Source organism: Molossus molossus, unplaced genomic scaffold (genome assembly GCF_014108415.1).
Source record: "Molossus molossus isolate mMolMol1 unplaced genomic scaffold, mMolMol1.p scaffold_m16_p_5, whole genome shotgun sequence".
NCBI classification, from domain to species: Eukaryota; Metazoa; Chordata; class Mammalia; order Chiroptera; family Molossidae; genus Molossus; species Molossus molossus.
In genome coordinates this window covers 71,887,726-71,900,555 of record NW_023425388.1, presented here as the reverse complement: position 1 = coordinate 71,900,555, position 12,830 = coordinate 71,887,726, and the positions used below count along the sequence as shown (strand labels likewise).

At 38.5% G+C, this 12,830-nt stretch overlaps 1 protein-coding gene across 1 annotated transcript in view; it reads right to left on the bottom strand.

Annotated features, from left to right (window-relative positions):
* The window catches only part of CCDC191 (coiled-coil domain containing 191), a 91,628-nt gene that overhangs the window by 20,540 nt on the left and 58,258 nt on the right, over window positions 1-12,830 (bottom strand). The window contains exons 10-13 of the mRNA XM_036243200.1: window positions 8,845-9,299; window positions 7,683-7,795; window positions 4,780-4,862; window positions 3,939-4,040 (exon numbers count right to left, since the gene is read on the bottom strand). Of these exons, the coding sequence (XP_036099093.1) occupies window positions 3,939-4,040; window positions 4,780-4,862; window positions 7,683-7,795; window positions 8,845-9,299 (753 nt within the window). The remainder of the gene's footprint in view (window positions 1-3,938; window positions 4,041-4,779; window positions 4,863-7,682; window positions 7,796-8,844; window positions 9,300-12,830) is intronic.

Sequence of the window (12,830 nt, the reverse complement as noted above, 5' to 3'; positions counted from 1 at the left end):
CAGGAAGCACAGAGAGTCCCAAACACGATGAACCCCAAGAGGCCCACACCAAGACACATCATCATCAAAATGCAAAAGGTTCAAGACAAAGAGAGAATCTTAAAAGCAGCAAGAGAAAAGCAGTTAGTTACCTACAAGGGAGTACCCATAAGGCTGTCAGCTGATTTCTCAAAAGAAACTTTGCAGGCCAGAAGGGAGTGGCAAGAAATATTCAGAGTGATGAAAATCAAGAGCCTACAACCAAGATTACTCTATCCTGCAAAGCTGTCATTTAGAATCGATGGCCATATAAAGGGTTTCCCAGACAAGAAAAAGTTAAAGGAGTTCATCACCACCAAACCGTTATTATATGAAATGATGAAGAGTCTTTTTGAAGAAAAAGATAAAATACATGAACAAACAAAATGGCAATGAATACATATCTATCGACAATGGAATCTACAAACAAAATGAACAGGCAGAACAGAAACATTCTTATAGATACAGAGAACATTTTGTTGGTTTCCAGATGGGAGGGGGTTTGGGGGAATGGGTGAAAAAGGTGAAGGGATTAAGAAGTACTAATTCATTGTAGACTGACAAACCTTAAAGGGAAAGGGGGGGGGGGGGCGATAAACCAAATAACTTATATGCATAACCAATGGACACAGACAATAGTGTGGGAAAAGGTGGGAGGAGGGTGGGAGTGGGGAGGAGGGGGTCAATGGGGTAAAAATGAGGAACATCTATAATACATTCAACGATAAAGATTAAAAAAAAAAGGCTCAATGTTGTTAGGATGTCTATTCTTCCAATTTGATCTACAATTCAATGTGATCACAAGCAAAATTTTAGTACATCAACAAGATTAGTCTAAATTTTATATAAAACAGTAAAAGAACCAGAATAGCCAAAACACTGTAGAAAAGAATAAAGTGGGAGAATTCCCATTTAACATATTCAAGATATACTATAAAGTTACAGCAATCAAAGGCAGTGTGGTACTGTTAAAGAAATATACATAAAGATCAATAGAACAGAACAGAGTGCCCCGAAACAGACCCACACAAATACAGTCAACTCTTTTTTGACAGAGGTATAAAGGTAATTCAAAACAACTTAATATTAGGAACCACTAAAATTAAATGGAACAGATGTTAGAAAATGTTACTTTAGAATCCCTATTGTAGTTTTTAAGGGAGGTAACTGGACTGTTTCTAGAGATTTCTTAGGCTGACTCAGCAAAGGATGAATTACAGTATATGCCTTTTGCTGCATGGACAAGATGGCCCCTTCTGTGGAGATGCCCTGTCAGTCTTCTTCCTCAGACACTCCTATCATTACCCAATGGACTCATAAATAAAGTGGCCATGGTGGCCAGGATGGAGGTTATACAAGGGCTCAGCAATGCAGACTTCATTCATCAAGGCCAACTGGCTATGGCCACTGCTGAGTGCCCAGTCAGCAGCAGAGACTAACACTGAATCTCCAATATGGTACCACTTTCTGGGTTGACCAGCCAGCTATCAGATGGCAGGTTGATTATATATATTAGACTGTTTCCATCATAGAAGGCACAAAGTTTTTTTCTTACTGGAATAGACAATTCTGATCATGGAACTCACTTTACAATTAAAGAAGTGTGGCAAGGGGCCCATACACATGAAATTTATGTCCTCTACCTTCCTGAAGCAGCTGGTCTGAGAGAATGGTGGTATGGTCTTTTGAAGACTCAGCTGAAGTGCCAATTTGGTGGCAATACCTTGCAGGTCTGGGGTAAGGTTTTCCAGAGAGATGTATATGCTCTGAATCAGCATCTGATATATGGCACTATGTTCCCCACAGCCAGGATTCACAGGCTCCAGGAATCAAGAGGTGGAAGTGTGAGTGGCACTACTCATGATTTCCTCCAGTGACCCACTAGCAAAATGTTTGCTTCCTTTTCCTTCGACTTTATGATCTGACAGTCTTGGTTCTAAATGGGGGAATGCTTCCACCAGGAGACAACGATTCCATTGAACTGGAAGTTAAGAATGCCACCCAGTCATTTTACACTCCTTATGACTCTAAATCAACAGGCAAGGAAGGAAGTGCTGGCTGGGGTGAATAATCCTGACTACTAAGGGAAAATGGACTACTACTCCACAGTGGAGGTAAGGAAGAGTATTTCTAGAATACAGGAGACCTCATACGGTATATCTTAGTATTAACATGACCTGTGATTAAGGTCAAAATAAAACTACAATGCAATCCACACTAGACTACTCATGGCTCAGACCCTTCAGGAATGAAGGTTTGGGCCACCTCACCAGGTAAAAAACTGGTGACTAGTAGAGGTGCTTGCTGAAGGCAAAGGGAAGAGTGGGTAGTGGAAGAAAGTGGTTATAAATACTAGCGACACCCACTTGGCCAGTTACATAAATGAAGACTGTAATTATCATGGGTATTCTTTTCTTATTTTGCTATGAATATATTTGTGTGTATATATATCTTTGTTTTCTTTCCTCTTATTCTCTCATTATGTTACATAAAATGTATTGGATTTATATCATGGTATTTAAGTATTCATTTTACATTATAGTATTTAAATTATGGGATATCAAGGAGGAGAGTAAACATCACTCTCTTTACCTTGTCTTCTGGGGCAGAGGTTAGAGCATTTCTGATTGTATGCAGGATAGTTGTATCATGCTAGGCAGTATTATGATATTGTTATTGTCTTTATTTGAAGATTAGGTTGGTTTAAGATGTGTATGGATACCTAATTGACAATGGGGTGAACTTGTGATGGTTAATTTTATGTGTCAACTTGCCTGTGCTACAGGGTGCCCAGATTAAACATTATTTCTGGGTGTGTCTGTGAGGGTATTTTAGGATGACACTAATATTTGAGTCCATGGATTCAGTAAAGTAGACTGACCTCCCAAATGTGTGGGCATCATCCAATCCTTTCAGAGTCTGAAAAGAAAAATAAAACAGAAAAAGGAGGAATTTGCCCTTTTTTGCTTCCTGCTTTCCTGCTTGAGCTGGGACATTGGTCTTTTCCTGCCCTTGAACTGGGATTTGTACCATCAGCCCCCCTAATATCAGGCCTTCAAACTTGGGCTGAAATTTTATCACTGGCTTTCCTGGGCCTCCAGCTTCTGGACAGAAGATTGTGGGACATCTCAGCATCCACAATCATGTGAGCCAATTCCTTATAATAAACCTCTTCATATATATCTTATTCATTCTCTTTCTCTGGAGAACCCTTATACAATTTCCAATTCAAATCTCTTTTCCATGAAAAATGCCTCTAATTTCTCCCAGATCTTGCCTTGCAGGACTCTCTTGATCTCTCTTGGTCTGGAAGGCACAAAATAGTATATGCTACACTATACCATCTCTGACAGGTATGTACTTTAAGGCCTCATCTTTCCAACTAAAATTTAATGATCTTGAAAATAAGAGATTTATTTCTTATTTCTTCTGTGTGTATTTTCTTCCATTTGTTCATTTGTTTCTTCATTTATTCACTCATACAATACATTTGCTGAGTTCCTACTATATGCTCAGTAAACTACTAGTCAATACAATAGTGAGCAACATCAGACTGCTCCCTCTACTCTTAGGGAGATTATAGCTTAGTTGGAGATGCAGAAATGAATAAAATAACCACAGAATAGATGCACAATTAAAGCCCTGGCAATGCTTTGAAGGAAATACACTCAGAGTCCACAGAGAGTGACCTAAACTAACCTTGGGTGAAGAGGAGGGTGGGGCAAGGCAGGAAACGCTAATCTGGAAGAGTCATATTGAGCCAAGATCTAAACAATGACATTTTCACTAAATAGAGAAAAAGGGTGGAGGTGAGAAAAGAGTGTTCTAGACAGAAGTTCTGTGCTGGGGAAAGTGCACAGGGCCACAGCATTGCACACAATAGGCTTCAAGAGACAGGCAGCTGACCAGACACTACTAACCAGTTTTTTCAGTCTCTTCTCTTCTCGTTTTTTTTCAAGTTGAGCCTCCTTTTCTTCTGCCTCCCTCTTCTGACGCTCTTCCTCTTGGGACTTTAACTGAGCCTGATCAAGATTAGAATTTATAAAAATTAGAACCTTTAATTTGTATGGAAATACGATCTTTTAAACTGAGGTTGAGGAAAGTATCTACCAAAGTGTCCACCCTGTCTCTGGAAGAAGCTTACACTTTGTGATAAAAGTAGAAAACCCGACCAACAACAGGTGGTCAGTTGTGTAACTTGAAAGTTTCTCCAAAGAATCATCTTCTCCTTGAGATGAGACTAAACATGAACAAAACCATTAACTTTTTATCATAAAATGATTACTTTCTAGTTCTCATTTTCATCTGTGAAATACAAAGTTTAAACTATATATAGTGTGGGAAAAGGTTTTCTTTCATTTCACCAAAAAAACCCTCAAAACTGTTTGTACTATCTATTTTGCCTTAGTAGGCATAAAATTTACTTTTGACAGTCCAGGTCAAAACTTCCAAAGATAAGAACTGTCCACCTTTGTAAACTTGTCAGGTTGGATATCTACCTGTAATATATTAGCTTTGGTTATGTGTAAACCTTCCAATTTGCTAGTTCCCATCAACTGTTGTAACATTTCCTGCTATACTAATGGTGTTGATGTTTTTTCCCTTTATTATCCTAAAATCGTTACAGAGTTTGGGCAGTAGGCTAAAAGCCATTTCCAAAAGTTGGTATAACTCGACTGTCTCACAGGCTAGGTTGAATTTTTTAATAAAGACCCATACAGATCCTTTTCCGCGCCTCAGTTTGCATTCTTGATTTATTACCAATTTCTCCTCTTCTTGTTTTTTCTTTTTCTCTGCCAAGATCCGCCTACATTCAGCTCGCTGAGCTGCTCTCTCTTCCATAGCTAAAAAATAGTAGGAGTTTCAATATCAAAAATATAAGGAACACTGCAAAACAAATGTCTCTATTTTACAGTAAAATTTAGTATGATTAAGGTTTTCTTTTAAGTGGAGTGTTCACAATCAGAAAAATGTGTATAAAATTTCTATAAAATATAAATATATAAACTGTAGGTATGTATGTATATCCCCTCTGGGCTAAAGACCTATAATCTCATCCTCAGCAATGATGAATAATTTGAAGATTGTTTTTATTCACATTTCTATTAGAATAACTATTTACTGCCCTGACTGGTTTGGCTCAGCGGTAGAGCTTGGTCCTGCGGACCAATGAGTCGCGGGTTTGATTCCGGCCAAGGGCACATACCTCAGTTGCAGTTTGTCCCCGGTCCTGATCGGGGTCATGTGGGAAGCAACCAGTTTACGTGTGTCTCTCACGTTGATGATTCTCTTTCTCTCCCTCCCACTCTATCTGAAGATAAACAGATAAATATCCTTGGGTGAAGATAAAAAAAAAATAGGGAGCGGAATGGGGAGGAGGGAGGGTACCTAGTGGGGGGAAAGGAGAAACATCTGTAACAAAAATAAATTAATAAAAATTAAAAAAAAAAAGAATAACTGTTCACTGGTTTAAATAAGGTAATGTGCCTCAATGGTACTTTTAGTATATGTAACCCAGAAGCCAGAATTTCAATTTGATAATTCCTTTAATGAATGTAGAAAACATTCATTATATCTAACAAATATTTTGAGAATAGAATTACTCCCATTGACTCTATTAATTTTTCCTAAGTCACTATACATATATCTGGATATGTAACTACAATAATCAAACTAAAGTTTAGTGTCACGATGAATACATTTTAATTTAGTTTTAAGGCCTGGATATCCAGATGGGCAGGAAATGGAACTGTACTAAGCATTTGGAGAACTGGCATCTGAACAAATTTGAGTGTCAGACTCCTGTTCTTGACAGTCTATTAAATATCAATCCGGAAGAAGCAAATGTGCAAGATGGTCTGATAATATCACTGTCACCGGTCAGGACTTTCACAGGAAGAGGCACATGGGTGGGAGGAGGATCTAGTTCTGACCCTTAGTCAGCCAATGGTTACTTTCGGTTCCTTGTGCCATGTTTTTAGGAAAGAAAATTTAAGTGCAAGCTTTAAGAATTAATCAACAAAAACTCAGCAGGCTACGTCTTTCAGACTGTAAGTGTGTGCCTCGCTGGGAGAGTGGGGGAGCCACAGAGTGGGCGAGAGGCTCTCTTCAGGAGGCAGAAACGGACTGGGGGATAGAGCGAGAGCCTGAGAAGCAGCGCCTCCGCGAATGTGCTCTTCCCCATCTTTTCTGGAGCTAGTCATTAAAGACTACTCGAAAAGCAGCGTAGGTGCTAAAATATGCTCACTCATTGATCAAATAATTTTAAAAAACCATCACACCAAACTGAGCACTTTTTGATTCTCCTCAGTGGTGGACAAAGATGGCACAAAGTGCAGTCCTGGCAGTCAGTGCAAAGGCGGCTCATTCTGTCATTAACAGAAATAAACTTCAGGCACTGTGTCCTTCAGATGACATCATTTTTAGTTAGGGCAGCAATCTTGCCATAGGTGAAAATCAGATTTACAAAACTCAGTCTAATTGCCAAAGTGCCTGCCACCACTTACAAACATATGAACAGTGTTTGACTAAGGATCCAGTGAAAACAATGAGCAGATTCATTAGGTGGGTTCTGAGGAATGCTTCTCTTCCAATAGTATTGTTCAGTTTAAATAACAATTTCTATGTTATAAAAAATTGTATTAGCCCTGGCCAGTTTGGCTCAGCAGTTAGAGCATCGGCCTGAGGACCAGAGAGACCTGGGTTTGGTTCCCACTAAGGCACATGCCTCGGTTGCACTTTGTCCCCAGCCCCGGTTGGGGTCCTGTGGGTGGCAATCACTCAATGTGTCTCTCTCACATGGGTGTTTCTCTCTCTCTCTTCCTCCCTCTCTCCCTCCCACTCTATCTAAAGATAAATGCAAAAATGTCCTCAGGTAAGGATAAAAAGAAAATTGTATTAAATTAAAATGTGTGGTTTATAGATTTCATTATTAATTTTGTTAATCCTCACCCAAGGATATTTTTCCATTGATTTTCCATTGAGTGGAAGGAAGAGAGAGAGGAAGATGGAGAGAGAGAAACATTGATGTGAGAGAGAAACATCGATGTAAGAGAGAGACATCAATTGTTTGCCTCCCAAACGACGCTGACTAGGGCCATGGAACAAACCTGCAATCCAGGTGGGTGCCCTTGACCAGGAATCAAACTCGAGACCCTTTGGTCCATGGGCTGACACTCTCACTGCTGAGCCAAACCAGCCAGGGCTAGATTTCATTACTAAGCGCCTATCATCAAGGCATAACTCATTATAAAATGATATACTGATGACATAAATTGCTATAATCTGATCAATATTTTAACATTAACAAAATACAATGATAGGTGATCTTTATTAATGATTATTCTTAGCACCTATTCAGAGTTTTCTCCTTTGTGTATTTGTCCCATTTTAAAAATCACAATACAAATCTCAAAATACAGGAAAATGATACACCTCTCGGCAATATTTTTTTCTTTTTATATTGACTAGAAAGGCCAAATATTGCCAGAAGAGGCAGGAAAAAAGCCGTGGAGCTCTCTGGTGTACTCTACTTCTCACATGTCCACCCACCTTAGACTGAACAGGTTCGGCCAAGCCTCCAAACCCAAGAGTTACCCAAATTCACCACACTCTGTTCCACAAGGGAAGAAAACCACACCAAGGCCAAACCAAGACAGCCCTGCCTTTAAGTATGGGATGGGGTGTCATCAGCTTCCTTGGATTCCTTTTGGGTCCAGAAAGATAATTTCGGGAGTCACGCCTCCTACCTTCAGTCCCAGGGGAAGCAACAGGAGAACTAGAGAAGGAAAAAAAAAAAGAATTTAGACCAATAACCCACTTTGGTCAAAGATTTGCACCAGAAGAACTCAAAGAATTTTTAAAACTTTTTTTTTTATCCTCACCCGAGGACACTTTTTCATTTTTTGTTTAGATAGAGTGGAAGGGAGAGAAAAAGAGAGAGAGAGAGAGAGAGAAACATCGACGGGAAAGGGACACATCGAGTGACTGCCTCTCACACGACCCAACCAGGACCAGGGACAAACTGCAACCAAGGTACATGCCCTTAGCAGGAACCGAACCAGCGTTTCTCTGGACTGCAGGCCAACGCTCCAACCACTGAGCAAAACTAGCCAGGGCAGAATTTTTAAAACTTTAATTAATCCTTTTTCTCTGAGACATCCACACATTATCACACCCACTAGATAAATTGGTGTAACAAGGCATGGAAATGTTGAGTGACTGGCCTGAGTCTAGAGTGTGAGTCAGGCACTCTGACTCTCGTCCCAGTGCTTCAAGTCAACAGATGTCACCCACTTCTCATCCTACCATTTACCACACATATTGAGTATGTCTCAAGCACCTCTGAACCCATCCCAAATGGCTTTTTAAAATTTTGGACTTTTATTCCAGATTCAAAGATGTTTACTTTTATCCAAAACAACTATAAATTTAAGCCAGCCCCAGGGACTTTTCCATTTGGACCTAATATCATCTGACCTGGCTTCTCAGCACTAAATATAATCAGAAAGCCATAAATCAAGCTAGACCAAGTAAGTATAGTTCTCTTTTACTGGTATAATAACAGAGGTCCTTAAACAAAGCCAGCTGCAGTACAAATGTAACTGTATAAGTAAATCCTCCTAGGCAGCCACTTGCCTTAAAGAACTATTTTTATCTGTCATGACCAATTACATTGCATGGGCCTCTATAGTCTGAGAGCTTACAACAAAAGAAAAGCAGAGATCATGGAGTCCAGAAGCTAGGCAGAGTTCAGGAGCCCATCTACCACAAAGTGAAAATCTCCAAATAACGAGTCCAGAGAGTGTTCTGATACCATGGACGTACTTTGAAAGCACCTGGCTGGTTCTTTTTGGTTCTTCTCTGGGGTTGGACAGCAGGCGGCTCTGTGCGTCAGTGACTGCTGCTTTGTGCTCTGCTGCCCGCTGAGCCTTCGCCAGCCTCTGGCTTTCCTTCAGCTCCAGAATTATTTTGTACTGTTCCTGAAGTTTCTTCTTTTGCTTCTCAATCAGCTGTTGCTGGAAGACATGGCGGTTGTGAAAATGACCCATGCAAATGGGTTTTGCTTTCTGGCTGGTGGTTCTGAGCTTCTCATTGCTGTCAGGCTGTTGGGAGGGGTCAACATCCAAGGTCTTATGTGGCTTACTGTCAGATGTGTTCAGAGAGACATTCTGTGGGGGCACTTGCAAGTTGCTGTCTGTTGGTCTTCCTGGGTCAGGACTAGGCATACAACCACTGCTCCCTGAGGGAGGCTTTTCCCACAAAAGGGATATGGCAGTCACCTGAGAGAGAAGGAAAAGGTTATCTAGCTCAGCTATTTAAAGGACTGTGTTGATGAGATCCAAGTTCATGTAGTCAGCATTGTTCTGTTCATTGGCACAACTGGCCTGCACCCCGGCCAGAGCTCCTGGCCTGGCCATCTCACGGGCCACCAGCCTTCTCTCTGGGAGCCCCTCTTAGAAAGTGCACCGCCGCCACCAGGAAAGCTGGGTGGGAGGGTGACTATGGCTGGACAAACCACTGACATGGGCCGGACATCTGTAATCAGAAAAATGTGCTCTCGTAGATTTCTAATTTGGATAGTTCAAATTAGGCAATATTACTCCAGATATATATCACAGGAATTTTAATCTGCATGAATTAACTCTAAATTTTGCAGAAAATTGGAAATTTTATGGCAAAGAATATAGACTTTCTCAGGAATGTTTGAAAACTGATGGAATACCTTTACAAATGAGTAATAGCTCTTTATAATAACTCTTTAATAAGAGTTATTTCAATGCTTCTCTTGCCACTAGTAAATTAATCACAGGGTATTTATTTATTTCAAAGATTAGGCCTGGATTAAAGTTTAGGGTCTCTAGTTATTCCCAAACAATCTGTGGGAACTATTGGCAAACCCAGGATCAATGGACAAATATCTTTATTACATAAGAATAATGTTACCTAATAATATTTTATATTAGCATATGGCTTAATAGTTTTCAAAGCTTTTTCATTTAAATTCATTTAACAGACTAAGGTATAACAATTACAAGTTCTATACTGAAGAAAAGGAAACAGAATTTTTAACCAGAAAAATTTATCCTGGCCAAAATAATTCATAGTTAAAATGTCCCTTCTGAACGGTTTGATGTCATGGTCTAAGGTCTAACCAGTTTTTGATTCTGCCATCTGCAGTGGTATAAGAGGAAAATCCTGTGAACTGTCTTATATATATATTAGAAGCTTCTAGCTTTAACAGGGTGCCATACTCATGAAAGACATTTTTCATGACGGGAATATTTTCTATAGATTCAGCTGAAGTGAAAGATGTGGTATGTGGAAACTCTGACATGTTAAATACTTTTAAAAATAGCCTTACATTTCAGAAATGTCAGCGGACATTTATTCATGAGAACACCTGCTTAAGTAATTTAACATCAAGCAGGGTACATGTTTTGGGCCCTTTTAAACTTTGTGGTAATGATACATTATTAACCCAGCAAGGCTGCAAAAGCTTTAAGTACAGCAACAAGATTTCTTTGGGATCGTGGTTAACTTTTAAGGTGAAAATTAGAGAAAGAAAGAAAAGCTTACCAGTACAGATTGTACTTAATAGAACAGGACTGAACAGTCTGGCTTAATTAGAGAAAATCACCTGTTAGCTAACTGATAATTTCACAGTACAATATATGTGTTTGAATTCCTGTGATTGTGTAATTAATGAGCATCTAACTAAAGATTTTATATTTTCATTTGTTCATGTTATACTATATACTCTGGGAAAGATTTTATCTGGTAAGAGTCTGCTATAGCCCTTACTTTTCATTTGCTCTATTATCCTTTCTTGCTATAATATATCCTTGCTATATTATCCTTTCTTGATAAATTCTTTTGTTTTTTATTTCAGAGATTTGGAGACCCTTTTTCTTGAGTCTAAATTATGTATGTATATAGTAATTTTTCTGTTTTACACAGGAAAAAAATACTTCTGCTGACTTTTTTTTTATTTTTTCATTTGAAGATAATAACAGTGGAACTTTGTAAAGTAAAAGGTTCCACACAGCTATTTCCTAAGATAGAAGACTCTCCTGGGTCTCAGTGGAAACAAAGTTATCTAACTGACATAAAGGTAGATAAATTGCCTAGGGGAAGGGACCAAAATGTTACATAAGTCCTAGTAAGCATCCTCATGATCCCCTCTTGCTGAGGACTAAGCTTAAATTAAAACCAACTATTTGCTAGCAGTAGTCAGGGTAAAAAGCAAGGCTGGGGACCCGCTAGTGCTCAATTTAATTTCAACATCTGAGTTAAGTAGTTAACAGCATTATGTGGAGGGGTGCAGGGGCAGGGGTGGAGGGGTGCAGGGGCAGGGGTGGAAATGAGCAGGTAGAGCACCTCCTCTGAAAGGCTTTTCAAATACAAGTACAATTATGAAAGGAAAAACTGGTAGGACTGCCTTAATAAAAACTGTGTATACCACCAAACATCATAAATAAACCAAAAAGACAAATGACAGAAAAAAAATTGGGCAAAATATATAATATAAAAGCATCAATCATCTTATAAATATAAAGAGTTCCTATAAATAAGAAAAATATATATAATCAAGTAGAAAAATGGGCAAAGGACATGAAGAGACAAGTCACTATGTATCTATCTTACTATATCCATTTTCATCTACTACATATATATGTAAATAGACAATATAAAAAATGGTTAACCTCAGTAGCAGTAAAAAACAAAAAAAACCCTGCAAATGTTGAAGTAATAAGATAAAACTATTTTACCTGTTAACTTGTAAAAATGAAAAATATGTTATCAGGCAGGAAAACAGGGCATTTCCTAGGGTACAAACTTTCTGGAAGGGCAGTTTGATCATAGTCTTTAAACTGTACATTCTATTTTTAGGTATTCATTCAAGGTAAAGCATTATGGATGTGTGCAAAGATTTAGCTATAGGGATGTTCATTGAAGCTTTGTTTACAATAGTGGCCAACTGGAAACAACTTAAATGTCCAACAATAGAGAAGAAAATAAACAGATTCTAGTTTATAGTTCATGCCAGAATACCATGCAGCCATGACACCGTAACGGCATAGAACCATAGTCCTTAACCAGTGGGCATTCATCAGGATCACCTGCAGAACTTTAAAAAAATACAGGTGGTGCTCCACTCCCAGAGATTCTGATTTAGTGGTCTGATTCTGCAGCATATTCAGTTAAGAACTACTGTTGTAGAATACTTACTGACTTAAAAAAAATTCTCATGTTATGTTATGAAAATGCGAAAGAAATTTTTTAGAAAGACAGAAAATTATTTTTAAGAAGAAAAATACATAACCGTCCTTTTCCTGTATTATGGCAGACCAACGTTCTCAATGATTTGACTGAAGAAAAATTTAAAGCTAACTATAATATTGAAGAGAAAAATCTACACATACCTGAATAGAGAAAAAGATTAGATGGCTATACTTCAACATGTTACTGGAGATTATCTCCAAATGATGAAATTATAGGCTATTTTTCTTTTTTTCTCTGTCATTTTCTCCTACCAAATTGCTACAATATATAGGATTTTTGTCACTAGAAAAATGAAAAGTTAAACATTTCCCTCTTATAAGTCACAAGGCTCATTTAGAAGGAAAATGTCTGATGATCAAATAAGAGGAGTTCAAGAGTTGCAAACAATGCATTATATTATCTGTTACTGAAGGAGTCTTTCTCTTCATTGCTTTAAATTCCTTCTATTATGTCCCTAGTAAGTTTCAGCTATACAAAAATTTATATTATATGATTATAAAAAGAAGATGCAGTTTAAGAAAATGAAT